This window comes from Typopeltis vanoorti, chromosome 8 (assembly GCF_054136105.1).
Source record: "Typopeltis vanoorti isolate ZY-2024b chromosome 8, IOZ_Tvanoo_1.0, whole genome shotgun sequence".
NCBI classification, from domain to species: domain Eukaryota; kingdom Metazoa; phylum Arthropoda; class Arachnida; order Uropygi; family Thelyphonidae; genus Typopeltis; species Typopeltis vanoorti.
This window is the reverse complement of record NC_143556.1, coordinates 110,490,851-110,511,376: the sequence shown is the minus strand read 5'-3', so window position 1 is coordinate 110,511,376 and position 20,526 is coordinate 110,490,851. Positions and strand designations below refer to the sequence as shown.

At 35.1% G+C, this 20,526-nt stretch overlaps 1 protein-coding gene across 2 annotated transcripts in view; it reads right to left on the bottom strand.

Moving 5' to 3' along the window:
- The window catches only part of LOC150104283 (sphingomyelin synthase-related protein 1-like), a 195,494-nt gene that overhangs the window by 39,513 nt on the left and 135,455 nt on the right, over positions 1–20,526 (bottom strand). For both annotated transcript variants that reach the window (XM_090396887.1, XM_090396886.1), the window contains exons 4-5: positions 20,263–20,504; positions 5,929–6,046 (exon numbers count right to left, since the gene is read on the bottom strand). In XM_090396887.1, coding sequence (XP_090253013.1) covers positions 5,929–6,046; positions 20,263–20,504 — 360 coding nt within the window. The remainder of the gene's footprint in view (positions 1–5,928; positions 6,047–20,262; positions 20,505–20,526) is intronic.

The window sequence follows — 20,526 nt, the reverse complement described above, 5'->3', positions numbered from 1 at the left end:
GGAAAAACAACTGCATCTAAAAATCCTCAACTTTGTTCCCATGGAGATAGATCCATCCTTCCAGATTTTAGACAGGTCTCTGACTGTTGTTTTAGCCATTCCTAACCTTTTTCTGACCTCTTCTGAACAGCAATTCTTCACAGTAATAATGGATCCCAGGTACTCAAACTTGCTCAATTCTTTCTCCATTAAGATACACTTGTTTCTCAAGAGCTTCTCTGTTTGTTTTTTCTTTGAGAACCATGATCTTTGTCTTGCTAGAATTGAGTTGAAGCTCTCTGTTATTACTGATCTTGTTAACTTTGTCAAGAATTAGTCCTAGTTCTTCCATGTCATTACAAAGGAGTACTGTATCATCAGTGTACCTCAGATTACTGATCAATCTACCTCCTATCGTAATTCCTGTCCTGAGCTCATCCAATGCTTCACGCATGATGTCTTCTGCATATATACTAAACAAGTGAGGAGAAAGTAAACATCCTTGTCTAACTCCTTTTCCAACTTGAAGCTAGTCAGTCAATCCAACACCTGTTCTTACGGTGGCTTTTTGCTCCTTATACAAGTTGGCTATCAACCTGATAGTATGTTGAGGAAAACCCATTCTTTTCATTACTTCCCACAGTTTCACATGCTCAACACAGTCAAAAGCTTTAGAGTAGTCTAAGGAACACATTACCAGAGGGAGTCTGAATTCTTTATATTTTTCTATGATCTGTCTAAGGCAAAGGATCTGATCTCTGGTGCCCCTACTTTTCCTAAAACCTGCTTGTTCCTCGGGCATCTCTGCCTCAACTTTGGCCTCAATCCTATTTAGCATGATCTTTAATAAAATTTTGCTTGCATGAGATATCAAACTAATAGTTTTATAATTCTTGCATGCCTTCTTATCACCTTTCTTGTGTAGTGGTATGAAAACTGACTTCTTCCAGTCTCTAGGCCATGATCCTGTCTCCCATATCCTTGCAATCAATCTATGAAACACTCTTATCCCTCCATCCCTTGTGGCCTTAATTAACTCTGCTGGGATTTCATCTGCACCTGGGGCGTTATTGCTGTTGAGCTGCTTAACTGCTCTTTCAACTTCATGCCTAAGTGGAGGAGGTTCCAAATCAAAATTTTCTTGATGGGAGGACTCCACATTTTCTTTATCACACTCTGCTGTACAGTTCCTCACAGTATTCTTTCCATCTGTTTTTGATTTCCAACTCCTCTGTTAGTAATGATCCATTCCTGTCTTTGATGACATTCAATTTAGGCTTAAACTTTTGCTTTAAGTCACGAACTAAATAAAACATCCTTTTATAATTATGCCTTCTCATCTGGAACTCTATTTCTTCACATTTATTAGTATAGAACTTTTCCTTGTCATGCTTGATGGCTCTTCTGATTTCTCTATGTAATCTCTTGTATCCTTCGGTCTCTGTCTCTCTTTGTTTTTCCAACCGCCTTCTTTTGATTAGTTCCCATGTTGAATCTGATATCCATGGGTCTCTTGGTTTTCTTATTGGGCTGAGATATGTCTTCGCTGTATCCTGTATTATCATCTTGACTCCTTCCCAAAGCATTTCTGGTGAGATTTCCTCATTGGTCTCCAAAAAATCATCCAGCCGAGTTGATGTTTCTTCTGTGAATCCCTAGGAATTACTCTAACATCCAATCTAGTGGAATGTGCCTGACCTGGAAGTTTTCGGAGTCTTAGTCTTACTTTGGCTCTTACCAGCTGATGGTCTGTACCAAAATCTGCTCCAGGACAAGTATGCACATCAGAGATGCTTGTCTTCCACTGCTGGAGAGCCAGGTTGTACTCAATCTGGTGCCTTGACCTATCAATGTTAGATGTCCATGTATAAGTCCGTCGTGGATGTTTCTGGAAGCAGGTATTGGTAATAACTAATCTGTTAGCACAGGCAAATTCCAACAGTCTTTCACCATGGGTGTTACGTTCACCCAGACCAAACATGCCGCACTCCGACCTGACTCTCATACTCTTTCCCACTTTTGCATTTAAGTCTCCTAAGATGTACAGTATCTCCTTGGTAGGCAGTCCAAAACAGTTTGTAAGTTTTCATAGAATTCTTCACTCTCTTCTTCAGGCCTATCCGTGTGGGGTGCATAAACTACCACAATTGACACATTGGTAGGCTGAGCCTTAAGTCTAATGGAGAGTATCCTATCATTAATGGGGTTATAACCAAGAAGGCATCTTGCCTGAGCTGTCTTCAGTTTCACAGCTACCCCCATGATGTTTTGGGTCACCACCTGAGTAAATAACTAGCTTACCATCCTGTCTTTTGAAGTGACCTTCTCCATTCCATCTGGTCTCTGTAATTCCCAAGATGTCAATTTTATACCTATCCATCTCTTTACAGACAATCTCAAGAGTACCCATCTATAAACTCCGGACATTCCATGTGCCTATGTAAAATTCCTTTCTAAGATTAATCTTATACATTCTGTCTTGCTCATTCACAGTATCACTGACTTTTGATGGAGACTGATGTAATATACTTCTCGAACAGGACCCTCTGCCTAAGCCCTGAACGTGGCTCTGATTATTCTGTGCGACAGCCGATGCAGCATGAGATGTGTTATTAGGCACATCATAGTAGCATTTTGGAGTGAAGTCACTGCAAGAAGAAAGTGGTAGGGTTGCAGAGGCCCTTTCCACATAAGATGAAATAGCAAAATAGGAAAGATTCACCCTTAGCCCTCAAATACTCTAATAGCATTAGGGGTCTTGAGAAAGATTAGGGGCATGAACAGATGGCATCAATGACAATATCATATTAAAAATGAGGATATTAAGAAAGAACCTAACATTGTAAGCATCCAGGAATGTGTTAATAGAGCTAATCTCAGGTGGTGTGTGGTCACTTAAACAAAATGGGAGAATAAAGATTAGCAAAACAAGTGTTCTCTGCCAGGTTGGCAGGAAAAACACTCTGAGGAAGACCAAGATATAGGTGGATTGATATAGTAAAAAGTGTCTTAGAAGACAGAGATATAAGATCTGATAATGTTGGAGTCTTGACAGGTAACAGATTGATTTGGAGAAATATTGTAGATAGGAAATTAGTGGTGATGTTTTTCATGTAGTACTATCATATCCTATCAAATTCCTGACATGTACCCTCAAGGGTACATGTCAGGAATTTGATGATGAACTTATACACAAAATACAAAGCCATAATACTTAAAACCATAATCTTCCCTGCTCAGATGTGCATTATTAATATTACAGACATTAGAAAAGCTGAATAAAAGAAGTCATATAATTAAACATTCACACATGTGCAACAGTAAAAAGATATTTTATACAAGAAAGCAGTTTTATAGTACACTTGTGAATTTTTTTTTAGTTCAGCCAACCTCAAGAAGCATGGAAGCTTTGCATTTCCATGTATTAGAATTCTGCTATTTAAGCAGTGCAGCTTCAAAAATCCATGAAATGTTGCAAACCTTCTCCGGTACCACCTGAGTTTTCATCTCCTGCCATTTTCAGTAAATAATCATAAAGGTCCAAAAGCTGAGATTGTTCCTGAATACTACAACATTCTGTTCTTAACTCTTAAGACTATTATAACTTTCTGGCATTGACATTCTTTCCATTAATAACAGCAAAAACTTGGTATAAGGAAATCAACTGCTTTCATCATGAACTTCCACAGCTGGGTACTGATAACACTGTTACATAATTTAATGAAGTTCCAAGGATATAGATACACCACAAGGGATCTTGCTTGGAGAATTGCATATGGTCACCATCCTGCAAATGTCATCTAATGGAGATATTTTAACATTAGAGATCCAATCTGTGACATGTTACAGATTGGAAATAGTAGAACATGCATTCTACAGTTGTCCTCTTGCCATGCATATTTGGAACAGATTATGTAATGTGTTGGGCATTCCACTATTTACAACAGAACAGATTTTTTTTGTAGTACCCCCCCCCCCAACCTATCAGTAATGGGAAGAGAATTTTGATTTTTATAATTAATGAGTTAAAATACGATTCACAAAAAGCTAGAATTTTATTGTCCAGTCCAATGATTTTTGTATTTAGAAAGCATTCCAGGAGATATCAAATTTTTGGCTAGGTAATGTACCACAAACATAATGCATATTCACCTGGAGGAGAAAAAATTCTGTCTATTTTTACTATGAGGTTTTTTAAATGATTCCATCCTCTTAGTTCATTGTGGTATTATGGTCAATTGCAAAGATGACTGGAGAGCAATCCCAAGCAGAGAAGGCCAACTTAAAGGTGGGTGACTTAGCTAACCACCTGAGTATCACTCATCTTGGACTTTAGCTTCAAATGGTCTTTGGTTGTTAAACTGCATGAGACTGGTGAAAAACAAAAAAATGACAGTCTTTGGCTACATGATGATATAAAAGAGTTTAGGTATTTTTTCCCCCACTTCAATAAAGGTCAAAACTAGTCTGCATAGGTGACCCTTCCATAATGTATAGCAATATACATGTCCAAAAAGAAGTGGGCTTTGCATTATGAGGTACTGAGGCAAATGAGTGAAGTCAACAGCCTCTATATGCAAGTGGCCTAATCAAGAAGATACTTCAGCACAAACTTTGCCCACATTCGGGTAAAGTATAAAAACAAGAATATAATTTCTTAGCAAGTATAATTTACTTACTGAAGAATATCTCATAATGCAAAATGCACATGCATCATTTTGATTATATGCTTTGCATTGTGAAATACCAAGGCAATTAATGAGAGGTTATTAGCCTCTATATATATAAGCAGCCCAATAATGAAAATACTTCATGTGCAAACTTTGCTTACACATGGGTAAAGGATTAAAGAATATAATTTCATGACAAGTTTAATTTAATTTGCAACCAAGTGGAAAAAACTTTCTACATACTCATATTAGGGTTAACTCCTATTATAATTTTTTATATACAATATGATATTTATACTGAATTTCTTGATTTGTCAATATTACCATAGTTGTTGTGACATTAGAGTTTACATTATTGATACTACTTCATCAAGTAATGGTACTTCTGTAAAAATCTAATGAGTATGTAAAAAAAAGTGGTAAGACATTATTAAACTCTGACCTGTTTCTGGTTTGTGTATTCTGACACAATTTTGCTTTGCCTTTTTTGGCAAAACAAATGGTCTGATTAAAACAAAACTTGAAACAGTTCAATTATATTTTATAGCAATCATCAATATCAAATTTCATTCAGCCAGTAAAATTATTAATGTTTGTTTCGTTCATTTTAAATTCTGTCTACTTTTTCAATAAAAATGTACCAACTGAAGCCAAAATTGAACCACCTAAGTATGTTCTTATGCACTTGTCTCATAGCCTTAGCTACTTCAGGAAGTAATTCTTAAAAACAATCTGGTGATTCAGGCTGGCTACTCTAAAACATAGCCCATCTATCAACTCTATTATAATAAAATGCCATTCTATTCCACTGTTTTTCATCCAAGAGAGCTGTGGTATGTTAGAATATAGTGAGTTACTTTGGGAGATAATCAAATGTTAAAATGGAGGAGGGGGTTCAATGTTCAGTAATTTACAGTATAAAAATTGTAAATAACAGACAAACTGTAATGACCAAATTTTGGTTGAAGACCAAATGGTAATAGGAATCTGACATTTAAAAAATTAGTAAAACTGCAAATAACAGATGTAACTGATTTTTGGACTTTTCTGATATAAATAATGAAAACAAATGATTTTTGTATGCTAACTTTGAGTTTGGAAAGGTCAGATACTAGAAAGACAGTATCTGATGTGCCTGAAGCCAGTATACTAGGAAGTTAAGTATTCTGGATTATAGCTGCATACAGTTTCTTTTAAATTAAAAATTAATTTAGAAATACTAACTTTTGATATAAGAATTTATTTAAATTCTTATTTCACTAAAACAACTGAAACTTACTCTTGTTTTGCACTGCAGGTGCTTGCCAGGTACAGAAAGTGAGGTAATAATCATAGTAACACAACGCAGGAGAAATACTGAACCAAATAAGGAAAACATACGGCGCATCAGTATAAACCTAAAATATTAATCAGATTTTGGTAATGTCAATTGTCATATACTACATTACAAATAAAGATAAAATTTCATTAGAAATAATATTCTGAAATTGATACTACTTTAATAATAGTCTGATCATAAGCCACTCATTGGAACATTATTAAACAAAACAACATCAAAATAAAACTCTTTCAGTACCTAACATGGTATCATTGGGTTTATCAGAAAGATACACCTACCATGTTGCAACACACAATATTATCAAAAGATACCTCCAGGAAGTCAGGAACTCAACAAGAGAGGCCACAAATTACTCACACCACCTATTCACCTATCATACTGTACTTTTCTTGAATTCATCTACCCTATCTGTACTTACCACCTTCAAAGGCATGCCAGCATTGAAGATGATCCATGTGAAGGATGTCCAAAAAGTGTAACAATACCAGAAATCATAGATCAAGTGTATGATATTGGATGACTGGCAAGTCAAAGTGAGTGAAATTGCCGAGACTATAGACATTTCTAAAGAATGTGCAGGATATATTTTGCATGAAGAATTGAAATGAAAAAGCTTTGCGCAAGATAGGTGCCGTGCTTCTCAAATACGCACTTGTATGAAAATCTTTGAACAGTGCTTAGATTGGAGAATTTTAACAAAAATAAAACTGATTTTGTGAGTCGATTTATTACTATGGATGAGATTTGGATTCACCATTACACACCAGAATCCAAACAGCAGGAAAGGTTACATCATTTTAAACATCGGTTACATCATCAGGAAAGGTCATGACATTGATGTTTTCGGATGCTAAAGGCATTTTGTTCATTAACTATCTTGAAAAGGGTAAAACAATAACCGGGGAACATTATTCCGATCTTTTAACCAGACTAGAAGAAAAAGTTCGTGACAAAAGATCCAGTTTGCAGAAGGGAAAAAATCATCTTTCGTCAGGACAATGCACCTGCCCATAAAAGTGTTTTGGCAATGGGAAAATTAAGGAATCTGCAGTATGAATTGTTGGAACATCCACCCTATTCCCCAGATTTGGCTCCCTCAGACTTCTATCTCTTCTCAAAACTAAAGCTCTTTCTTGCTGGTCAGCATTTTTCTTCAAATGATGTATTAGTAATGATGTATCTTTTTCATGTAGTACTATCATAATAATTCTCCTTGGATAGCATATTTCCCATATCTGGAGGGCTGGGCAAAGGGCTAATCACCTTTCCCCATAAAAATTCCCTGAATATGGAAAATTCCTTCACTTTTGATTTATAATTTTTTTACTCCTATGCAGTATCAGCTCCTCACCATATTTTAACATCTAAGAGCACACTGTTAAAATTATTCTTGATTGCAATGCGATGAATTTGGGTTTTGGTTTTGCCATCTAGTATATCCAGATCATTTTATGTATATGTATGTCTTTATATTTAAATAAACTTCCTCTTATCACAAGATCCTGATGAATACAATTTAAGTTGGCAAGAGGATAATGAATGGATAAAGTTTTGAGTTCAAAAGCTACATGAACCTTTGAAACAGATGACGTCACCACTTTCACCCAAACAGAAAACGTTAAGTGCAACGTTGAATGTTAGAACTATGCTTTAAAGTGGAAGGACACAAGAAGTTATTAAGGAAATGAGAAAGTATCATAGATATTATGGGAATAAGAACTGAGATGACAGCTTTGGAAGAGTGAGAACTATAAAATGGATATCAATGCTGGCCTGGTTGCCAAGCGGTTAGCGTATCCAGCCAAACAGCTGCAGGTTCGAATCCCGCCGTGGGTATGGATGTTTGTCTGTGATGGTCTGTGAAAATACTAGTGATGGTGGCTGGTGGTAGATGGTGTTGGTGTAGTAGTTGGTGGATTGAGTGGTGGAGACAGAGTTGTAGAGTAGGTTCCCCTCCCTCGATGAGTCTTTGGGCTCCCTGGAGGTGTCACGTAATAATAATCAAATACTGTATTCAGGATCTGATGAAAATCATAAAAGAGGAGGGAGTATTTCTTATATTTAGCAAAAAGACGAAATTCTAGATTATATTCAAGATGTATTAAAATAACCATATAGGTTTATGCACCAACAAATGAAAAAGATCTTGAAGAATAAATTACAAATATGTATAGAACAAGTACCAAAACACAACATGATTATTTTTATGGGTGTCATAATGCTAAAGTTGACAAAAGAAATAATGAAGATGAAAGTGCAGTAGGTAATGAAGCCTGTGGTCAAAGAAATGAGAATGGTGACCTACAGGTGGCTTTTTTTGCAAAATGAATAAGCTTGCGATAAGAGGAAGTTTATTTAAATACAAAGACATAGATATACATAAAATGATCTGGATATACTAGATGGCAAAACCAAAACCCAAATTCATCGCATTGCAATCAAGAATAATTTTAACAGTGTGCTCTTAGATGTTAAAATATGGTGAGGAGCTGATACTGCATAGGAGTAAAAAAATTATAAATCAAAAGTGAAGGATAAGCTATATCTAAATTAAAAATAGATGAAATAAAGAAAAATTTTTCTGTTATGATAAAAAATCAATTTAATCAAAAATGAGCACCTAGAGAGTAGAAAGCCTAGAAGACGTGATTGAGAAGTTGAGAAGCAATGGAAACATTTTTAAATTGGTTATCAGACAAGAACTGAAAACTCAAAGAAAAAAAGCATAAAATTAAAATTGTTTGAAATTGCTAAATCCCAAAGAAAGAAAGAAATTAATATGAGCAATTATAGACAGAAAGACATGTGAGTTAAAAAATTTCCAAGAGAAGATAAAAGACATTATGTAGACAGTATGGCAAAAGAAGCACAAAAAAAGGATACCATTAGAACACATTGGAAAACTGTATGAGGTGAACAAGTAAAATATGCTCTGAAGAAAAGAAGCAAGTTAATCCTATACGGCAGAGGTCTCCAAACTGCGGCCCACGATATGATTTTATCCAGCCTGCCAATTGGGCTAATTTTTCAATAAGAATCTGCCAAAAAAAAACATGGTGTTGATAGATTTCAAATGCATTAATTAAAATTTGTTCAAAATATATTCCTGAATAGCAAAAAGTAACCGTAATCCAAGTTAGTCTTTCTGACTGTAAAAGGTTGGTTAAAATGTACTAACGAAGAAAAAAAATTTAAAAAGAATTCAAAACGAAATAAAAAAGTTACATCCAAATAAACTTTTTTATCAACAAAAAAAATTTATGTCGCACGAAATAAGACCATTAAAAAAGTCGGTAAAAACATGGTTAAAATGAACTGATGAGCAAAAATCGAAATAAAAACAAAATTGCCCGATCTGTATTCAGTGACAAAAAAACTCGAAGTTACACGAAATTATATGTACATGTAAATTGTCGGTGTATATTCAGTCAAAAAAACTAACGACTAGCAAAAATTTAAACAAATTGTTTCCCGAATGGGAAAAAATGAATTCGACTATTTCAAAAAAAAAAAAAAAGTATCAGTTTGCACGTAGAAATTGTCATGATAAAATTTTTTTTGGTAATTTTTACAAAAATATTTTTTTTTTTAAATAAATATTTTATAAATAAATAAAATTTTATAATTATTTATAAATTTATTCTCTTTTATAGGGTTAACATGGATGGGAAAAAGAAAAGTTGATCTTGAATGTCGTGTGTTTAATGAAGAATGGGGTGTAAAATACTTTTTCATACAATCAAACTCAAAGGATAAAGCTGTATGTCTCATTTGTAAAGGTACTGTTACTGTGTTGAAAACAAAACACGCTTCAACGTTTTTGCAATTTAGAGAAAAGGAGTGTTCAGATAAATTTGAATCATTATATCATTGTTTGCATTCTCAGCAAGGCTTATTTATGAAAGAAAACTCAGAAAATGAAGCCTTAACCTTGGTAAACTACAAGGTTGCTTGTGTGTTGGCTTAAAAAGGAAAACCATTCATCGATTGCAATATCATCAAAGAATGTATGATGAAAGCAGTGGCCGAGTTATGCCCAGAAAAACTTAATATTTTTAAAATAATAAGTCTTTTGCCAAATACTATTGCTCGTTGGGTTGAAAATTTGGGAAATAACATTATCCAGCAAGTTGTAGGCAAAGTACAATGTTTTAGTCGGTATTATTCTCTCGCGCTAGATGAATCGACTGATGTTTGTGATACCTCGCAACTCGTAGTATTTTTACGTAGCATTGACGATGAACTTAATGTCACACAGGAATTAGCATCACTTTGCAACATTCATGGTACTACAACAGGAGAAGCTATCTTCAAAGAAATTCAAAAAACACTAACAGAATATAATTTGGACTGGAATTGTCTGCAGTGCATGACAGTGGATGGAGGAAAAAACATGTCTGGTATAAAAATGGGGTTGGTTGGGCAAAACCAATATTTCTTCACTGTATTATCCACCAACAATCACTTTGTGGAAAATACGTTGATATGAGCTGTGTCTTGAAGCCTGTTATTTCTATGGCAAATTTCATTCATTCTCATGCGCTTAATCATCGCCAGTTCTTTTCTCAAGGAATGTGATTCTGAGTATGTTGACTTGCCATATTATACTGCAATTCCCTGGCTTAGCTGTAGAAAGGTGCTTTCGCATTTCTTTCATCTCAAGAATGAAACTGATATATTTCTTACTGAGAAAAACCGTTACGAACCACTTTTATCAGATATTAAGTAGGTTTGGAAATTGGCATTTTTTGCAGTGGTGAACCACATGAACAATTTAAAGTTGCAGGGTGAAAATAACTTAGTTTGTGATTTATTATCTCATATCAAGGCATTCAGAGCAAAGTTGATACTTCTGGAAGGCCAGGTGAAAAATTGTAACTTTGCTCATATGCCATACCATGCAGAATTACATAAAAAGGGTGAAGCAGAATTTCCTTTCTCATTCGCAAATTTAGTTATTTCAGATCTTAAAAAACAATTTCAGAAGTGATTTGCTGATTTGGACGCCAATGCTAGGGAAATAAGATTGTTTCAAAATCCGTTTGACTGTGTTGTTACTGATGTCCCAAGTCAACTTCAAATGGAAATTATTGAACTTTAGGCAAATGAACATATTAAAGATAAATACCAGGAAGGAAACTTGATCGATTTTTATAACTTTTCGAACTCTGAGCAGTTCCCAAATTTGAAGAAATTTGCTTGTAAATTTATCTCCATTTTTGGGACAACATATCTTTGTGAACAAAGTTTTTCCCAAATGAAATATATCAAGTCAAAATAAGGGCAAATTTATCTGATGAACATTTGAAATCATTACTTGTAATTAGCACTTCAAAATTTGAACCCGAGTTTAATAAAATTTTAAAAACACAAACACAGTTACATCATTCACATTAATGGGTTTATTATAATTTATGATAAAAATATGAGAATTTGCTGATAGTGTTCGTTGTCATTAATATACAATAATTTAATCTCACATACTCTGTAATTAGTTTTTATCTGCTTTCAATAAAACTCATATATCTAGTTCTAGAGTTTTTTATTACGACCACCCGCTGAACAGTGCTGAAGTACCCAATGTGGCCCTCATGGCGAAAAGTTTGGAGACCACTGCTATAAGGGATAAAAAATGGATTGCTGCTAACTGAAGAGAATAAGAAGAAAAAAAAATACAGAAAGAATACTTTGAAGATAGAAGAATATTTTATTAGTTAAATGTAGAAAACAATATAACTAACATGATTAGATGTTCAGTAATGGAAGAACCTCCTATAAGCAGACTTAAATATCACACTAGAACCATCATTATCATCAAATTCCTGACATGTACCCTAAAGGGATATACAGGATACTACATGAAACTTACATAATTACTAACTTCCTATTAACAATTTTCCTCCAAATCAATCTGTTACCTGTCAAAACTCTGACATTCTTCTTCTTCTTCTTAAGTATTCTGCAATTGGGCAGGTTTCTTCTTTTGGTAGCAGAAACTTTCCTTCCACTTTCTTCTGTTCTGAGCCAACATTATCAGATATTATATTTCTGTCTTCTAAGACCCTTTTAACTATATCAATCCACCTATACCATGGTCTTCCTCTGGGTCTTTCTCCTGCAAACCTGGTAGAGAACAATTGTTTTGCTAATCTTTGCTCTCCCATTCTGTTTAAGTGACCATATTACCAGAGATTAGCTCTGCTAACACATTCCTACATGCTAACAATGTTAATTTCTTTGTAAATATCCTTGTCTTTAATATGATATTGCCATTGATACCATCTGTTCACACCCCTAATCTTTCTCAGGATTTTCTCAGAAAGTAAAACACTTGACTAAACTCTTAGTCAAGTGTTTTACTTCTAACCCAGCTCTCAGATCCACGAGTTAAAATTGGTTTGATTGCCTTGTATTCAGCTAATTTAGTGTTTTGACTAATTTATCTCTTATTCCATATAAATTTATTAAGTTGACTTCCTACCATACCAGCTTTGTTGATTCTATTGTCTATTTCCATATTTACAAGGATGGTCTGAAAAGCTATCGGCCTCGACCATAGATGGCAACACTATTGGCAAGATTTCTTTATCTACGTTAGTACATCTGTCATAAGCATCCATGTGAAATTACAAGTCATTCTATCAAGCAGTTATTTATACAGTTGTCTGAAACAAAAGTGTTGTCTGTATCCCATGAAATGGATAAAATTGAGTATCGTGATGTTATAAAATTCTTTGTAAAAGAAGTTTAATGGCAAAAGAAATTCATTCAAAGTTCATAAAGGTTTATGGGCACTCTTCTCCTTTGTTTTCAACAATTAAGAAATGGTCTGCTGAGTTTAAATGTGGCTGTACAGCCTTGAAGATGATCCACATGAAGGACATCCAAAAAAAGTGTAACACCACCAGAAATCATTGATCAAGGCATGATATTGTATTGGATGACCGGCAAGTCAAAATGTGTGAAACTGCTGAGACTATAGGCATTTCAAAAGAATGTGTAGGATATATTTTGCATGAAGACTTCAAATGAAAACGCTTTGGCAATATGGGTGCCGCATTTGCTCACAGCAGATCAAAAATGCAGTCACATGAAAATCTCTGAACAGTACTTGGAGCGTCTTAACAAAAATAAAACTGATTTTCTGCATCGATTTATTACTATGGATGCGACTTGGATTCACTGTTACACCAGAATCCAAACAGAACTAAAAATAGTGGACAGAAGCCGGTTCTTTAACACCAAAGACAAAGTCAGTTCCATCAGGGGGAAAGGTCATGGCATCAGTGTTTTCGAATGCTAAAGGCATTTGTTTAATTATCTTGAAAATTGTAAAACAATAACCGGAGAATATTATTCCAATCTTTTAACCAGACTAGATGAACAAATTCTTGAGAAAAGACTCAGTTTCAGAAGAAAAAATCATCTTTTATAAGGACAATGCACAAGCGGCTGCTTTTCCTAAAGAATTTCAAGACTGTGTAGAACAAGGAAGTAATCCTCCTGATCTCATTTTTAATGTTGATGAGACTGGGCTCTACTAGAAAAAATTGCCATCATGCACCTTCATTTCCTGTGAAGATCGTTCCGCTACAGGTTTTAAAGCTGCAAAAGATAGACTTACGCTTTTGTTGGGTGCAAATGTCTCCAGAACTTTGAAGCTTAAACCAATATTGGTGTACCATTCATAGACACCACGTGCCTTCAATGGTCTAAAAGCAATGCTGCCAGTCTGTTGGAAATGGAACAAGAAAGTTTGGTTTACACAAGACGTTTTTATAGATTGGTACACAAATTATTTTTGTCCTACTGTGCTTCGCTTCTGTAAAGAAAATGATTTGAAAGCCAAGGCACTGCTTCTCTTGGATAATGTCCCTGGACATCCTCAAAACCTTGCTGAAGTAAGAACACCATTGAATTTCAAGGTTGTTTACATGCCCCCAAACACAACATTGCTTTTGCAACCGATGGATCAGGGGATTGTATCAATCTTCAAAACCTATTACCTCCGTATAACATTTATGGAAATGGTAAGAGTCTTGGACACTTCAGGAAAAACTATTAAAGACTACTGGCGGTCATTCGATATTTTGAAGGGCATTAACAACATCGAGGCAGCTTGGAATGATGTGTCAGCAAAGTGTTTAAAAGGAGCATGGCGAAAAATTCTTCCGGCATTTATGCACGAATTTGAGAAAGAAAAAACGAAGAAGGCCCTCTGAGAGATATGAAAATGGCCGATTTACAGCATATCCTTGCAAGCACAGAGACATCGACTGATGAACTCTGCAAAATGGACCACAATTGGGAACAGAGTGCGAATGTAAAAGGGAGTGTAATCGGATCTATTTGACCTTATACTGAACTCCTTAAAGAAAGACAAAGAAAATCTAGGCAGTTAACACTGGATACTTTTTTAAAACAAAGTATCCAGTCTTAATTCTTAAATCTGAAACCAGGAACTTCAACATAGAAATATGTAATATCTTTTCGAAGTTTCATATATAATTTTATTTTTTGTATATAATTTTGTTTTGTTTTCGCTATTAATAATTTTATTTTAACAAATATATATGTATGTATTATCAAAGCTTTAAATATAATAATGTTACACATACTTCATGTGCATATTTTTTGACTGTGCGGAACGTAACTTCATACCTCCCATTAAAATTGGGTTCGTTTTACGCCAATTCAGTTTACACCCGTTTTTTCAGGAATGGAACTGAGGCATAAACCAAGAGCTGCCTGTACTTGTAAAATTTTGCATATAATATTAATAAATAGGATTAATAATGAAATAAAAAAGATATTAAAGAATGAACAAGTTGGTTTTTGAAGTGAGAGTATTTCATTGCATATAGATGGAATGAAAGAGGCAGATAAAAAGTTAATTCAGTATTTGGAACTGGAGAGGACCAATTTTGTGTTTACAGGCTTAAAGCAAAATTAAAATAATGGTAGCAGCCAGTTCAGCACCCATAATACGTAAAAGAAGCATAAGGCAGAAAGAGAATATCTATAGCTGGAGAGAGAATGTCAGAAAGGGATCACCAATTTAACCAGGCAGCTCTCTTTTGAATGGCATCAAACATTTTTACAAAAGTTTTTGCTGTATCACTCCATAGAAGCAATATTCTTGCATGGGAGAAGGGAAAGGCGTTGCGAATTTTAATGTTGTACAGGTGACTTTTTTGAAGGAAAGGAAATTTATGGATGTGACGTTTAGGCCAGGATAGGCTATAGGTGTGAATCAGTCCAAGAAGAGAGATATCTGATCTTATGAAGATCAGATATTCATAAGATATTTCATAAGATCAGATATCTCAGCAGAGATATCTGATCTTATGAAGAGATCTCAGCATTATCAAATGAAGGAAAGTGAAGTGTGATCCTTCTTACATAAATAAGACAAGGAGATTAGTTTTTGTACCTTGGGATATAAGAGCACTGTAAAGTTGGTCAAATGAAAAGGGGGATTTCAGAGTACTGTGATCAGCAAAATTATGGATAGGATCTGAAGTTAGTGACAGATATATTCCAGCATTAGCAGAGTAATCTGAAGAATGGAAGCCATCCACCATGACATGCAGTGAACAACCAGACAGGAAACAGGCGATCCAATTGCAAAGGGTCAACAGCAGACCATAAGATGTTAATCTTGCAAGCAGGCCATTGTAGCAGATCTCAATGTTCTGGATGCATCTTTCACTTAAACCTTTCTAGAGTTTGCATTAATGAGTGAAGCGGCAAGAAAATCCACATTGGATTTCCTTGCCACTCATAAATCCATATCAGTGGTCAATAATTAACTAGGAGGTTTCCTGGTGGTGTGACAGAATTGGTGACTAACAATTTTTGATAGAACTGATGTGTATAAGTGGAATGATAATTTAATGGTTTAATGGTTTAGAGGCAAGGTTGGGCATTTATTCAAAAACCAACTCGTGAACATATGATAAAGTAGGAGGTGCCTTGTCTTGATCATCAATATAGGAGCTGGACAAGAAGAGATTTTGTCTTTAGATGATGTTGCACTAGTACTCTGGATGTGAAAGAGAAACGCGTGGATGAGTAGAAGTTGAACCCAATAGCCTTTATGGGGGGAGGCAACCAGAACACTCAATTACCACTTAAGAGGAGGGAGATTTAGTGCTTTGGTTCTTACAAAATCTGACTTGGATTTTCTGATGATCTTTCTGCAGCTATTATGTGCTACAGTTGGGAGTGGAGACCAAGTAGGATGCTGGAGTTTTGGATTTCAAGTCCCCCTTGTGATATACTGAATTCTTTTCTTGAACTGGCACACCTGTTGGAGGACCAGGATTTGGACAGTGTCTGAGGTTTTGGATGGAATAGAAGGAGGTGTTCGGATCGGGGGGGGGGGGGGGGAGCAAGTCAGCCTAAAGATAAGAAGAGTAGATTTTACAGAGGTCATCACATTTGGAGCAACTGGTGATAATGGACATGAACTTAACTACTATAACATGAATGATAGTAGTTAAGTGAGAGAAGTACTACAGAGAAAGCAACTGGGATGGGGTTATCATCTGAGCTACCAAAAGGAGAAGTGACATCTACATCATACTTACAGGAAAACTGGTTAAGAAGACATAAAAGGTGTTGGGGAAAATGGAGAGGATTATCAGCTATTCTGGTCAGCATATGGACCATTTGATAAAAAACTACTGCTGTTATCAAATATCTCTGCATCTCTTCCTGCTTGATCAGTAGAACAAGAGAAAGGAAGCCAGCCCAAATTGTAAACGTGAAGTCACCAAGCGAATGAGAGAGAACGTCAAGTTATTTGGATTGTAGATAATCAAGATTATCTACAATCCAAGTAATGAAAAAAAAAAAAAAAAGGTCAGAATAGTAATCAGAATTTGGAGAGACAGCGACAGCAAATGAATATGAATAAATGAGGTAAGAAAATTTTGAGGCAGAGCAGGTCATGAACAGGTGATTCAAGATCTGTAATCTCTAACAAAGGATGTCAGAAACATGCAGGGTCTACCCTGGTGGTTGATGCTACTAGTTGAGATTTTGTTAAAAATAACAGATCAAGTTTAAATGTCTGCAGGCAGTACAGCATATCATCTACAATATACTGTAGGTGAAATCAAGAATACTGGTGAAGTGAATGTGGATTTTTTTTTAATGCATTTTAGTTTTTTGTGTTTATTGGTTGGATTTTTTAAAATGTTTTTAAGGTTGAGTTTGGTTTTTTGTTATTTTCTAAGAGTTTTTATTTATTTTTTTTATATAGACATTGCTAATGATATTACTCACATTGACATGTATGACTGAATGAGAAGGCTAATTAAAGAGAGTTGGGGCCATGTAGCATGACAAAGTTTCAAGGGTGTGCATTCCACAGAGAGAGAGAGAGCAACCTAGTCTCTAGTCCAATGCAAGTCCCCCATAACAGTTTCTCCCCCAGCATATAACTACAGTGAGCCTATTCCCAGGCACACCCTGCTAGAGTAAGAAGCAACTACATTTTTCACTAGCTAATAGGGAAACCTCTTAATGTGTTACCAGCAGGTTCAGTCCTCTGTACTACTGTATTTGCAAATGGGAGAGGTTTGGGTCCCAATAGTGAGTCTGGCATTCTCTGAGACGGTCAATGATAGGCCATGGAAGAAGAAGATGGGGACACAGGAAAGCAGAAAAGTTGATAATTATGTCAGAGAGACATATGAATCTAAAATGTGTGCAATATCAGTTAAGACATTAAATATAAATAAAAATATACTAACTATATCATACAGAACTGTAATCTGTAATCCAATGTTTCATCTACCCATTTTATTTATTTAATTTAGGTATTTATTTTCATTGAATTTATCCCTTTTTTCTTTCTTTGGCTCAATGCTTGAAATCACAACCAATAGTATCAGTAATTTGGTTTGCATCTGAATCTCACCACCTAATTGTTAACTTTGGAGCTGGTCATTTATTAATGATATTTTCTCATGACAATAACCTGACTCAATATAGGAAATAGAATGCTTTCCTGTTTTAATTAGTTTTCTTTTTTGTTAAATTAAAATAAATCTGCTAACGCCTTTTATTCCCTTATAGGGAGTAGGTGAAGCCTTTATACCCTATCTAACTTTCTGGAGATTGAGTGGGCAGTTCAATCTCCACTGGTAGCCAATCAGAGATAGCTGGCCCATGTCTATCACTAATTATAGCAGCCATGGATGGCTGGCAAACAAGTGCTGCCATCTCTTGGTACCTAACCCTAACAAGATATGTCACTGTCTGAAATAATGTGGCTACTACGGTCGATTTTCTCGAGTTTATGGGATGAAAAACCCGAGTTTCCAGGAGGAAAACCCGCTTGCCTGTGGATGCCAAATTATATTCTTGGTTTCATCCTTTATCCAATAGTAAGAAAACAAAGTTTGCACATGAAGTATATTTACAACTAGGCTACTTGTATAGAGGCTAATAACTTCACATCAATTGTCTCAGTATCCCATAATGCAAGGCACATATCCTTACAGACATGTATAATGCTATGCATTATGGGTAGCGTCACTACCCAGAAGAGATACCATGATCCTTATAGTCCTTATAAGGACCGGCTTAAAGAGGCAAAGCAAGAATGCTTTTCATATTCCCTGTTGTCTGTAGAGGACAGTTTAAGGATAAGGTGTTATTGAGCTATAAAGCTCTGATCATGGCAAGAGGGTAACAGCAATAGCCGAGCCTCAGTTAGAACTTCATTGGCTACAGCATTGCCATCCATTACCCTCCCTGGGTACCCGTTTTAGTTGCCTTGTATGACATGCATGAGCTACATTGGTGCTAGTCTTATCCCGGCAACCACACAGGGAAGAAACCATGATTGAAGTAATGCAGAAATCATATATTTCCCATATACAACTATTCAAAAGGTGTCACACCTTATTACTAAAATACTCTAGATAGATAGATAGATGTTGAAAGTTATATCACTTGATTATATTATAAATTAAAGATGCCAAGAAATGTTATTCTTGGTTTCATCCTTCATCCAAGTGTAAGCAAACAAAAGCCCTTCCCTTCCCAGTCATGAAGTTGTTTGCTTGGCTTCATCCTTTATCCAAGTGTAAATAAGCAAAAGCTCTTCCTTTTCCAGTTGTCAAGATACTTCATGCACAAGCTTTGTTTGCTTACACTAGGATAAAGAATGAAACCAAAAATATAATTTCTTGGCATCTTTAATTTATAGTATAACCAAGCAAAAAAAAACTTTCAAATTCTATTCTAATCTAGAGTATTTTAGTAATAAGGTGTGACAGCTTTTGACTACTTGTATGTAGGAAATATATGATGTCTGCATTACTTCAACCTTGGTATCTCTTCTGGGTATGGCCTGGCTCCTACTACAACAGTTATTAATGCTTGTCACTTGCTTTGCTTGCTTCTTGGGGGATAGAGAAGCTCTGCTCAGTGGTGGGATTTTGCCTGTTGCTGGGTGGAGCAACTGCTGAGTTTCCTTTTCTGGAGTTGGTAGTGATCGTTTAGGATAGCTCAGAGTTTATGGAGAGGTATTCCAACGCCTAAATATACCTCAATAAAGGTCAAAAGCGGTCCTGGTAGTGGCTGTTCTCATAATGCATAGCATTATATATGTCTGAAAGAGTGTGTGTGCCTTGCATTATGGGATACTAAGGCAGTAGATATGAAGTCATTCACCTCTATATATACAAGTAGCCAAGTCGTGATGATACTTCACTTGAAAACTTTGAAACTTTGTTTGCTTATACTTAGATAAAGGATGAATCCAAGAATGCAATTTCTTGGCATCTTTAATTTATAGTATAACCAAGTGAAAAACTTTCAGCATCTATTTCTTGTTTTATTTCTAAGTAAAAGAAATACACTGCAAACCAAATCAGTTCAATCACAATTATAGCCAAGTTAAATATCGAAATTCACTGTAGAATGCAAAATATACTGCTCAAAACAATTAGGGGATATTTTGGTTTTTGTGTAAATTATAAAGTTATAAAAAATAATTTACAAATGTAACACAATTTGTAATAAATATAAATTATTTAATCAATATCATCAATTACACCCTATCGTTAAGTAAGAAATATTTATTCGTGTATAATTATTTGCAGTTATTATTATAAAGTTATAATTATTTGCAGAAATTTATAATTATCCAAAAGAAACTAAAATATCCCTAATTGTTTTGAGCAGTGTAAAATAAGATTTCACACAATGTGCTTCATATTATATGAAAGTATACAAGCCATTAAAAACTCTTACCTGTGCTTATGAAACATAAGAATAACTGCCCAAATTAAAAAAAGTACAATTCCAGTAAATTCACACATAGAAAAAGCCCAAGGAATGAGGGGAACATTATCTAAAAATATGTCTGGTAATGGAGGATATGTCTGAGTATCTGGAACTCTGTCATGGACAATTACCATTACAATGGCAGTAATCCAGGTCACAAGAAAAAAATATAGCATTCCAACTATAGTCTTCCATAATTCTGGTTTCAACTGAAAGGAAATAATATTTCAT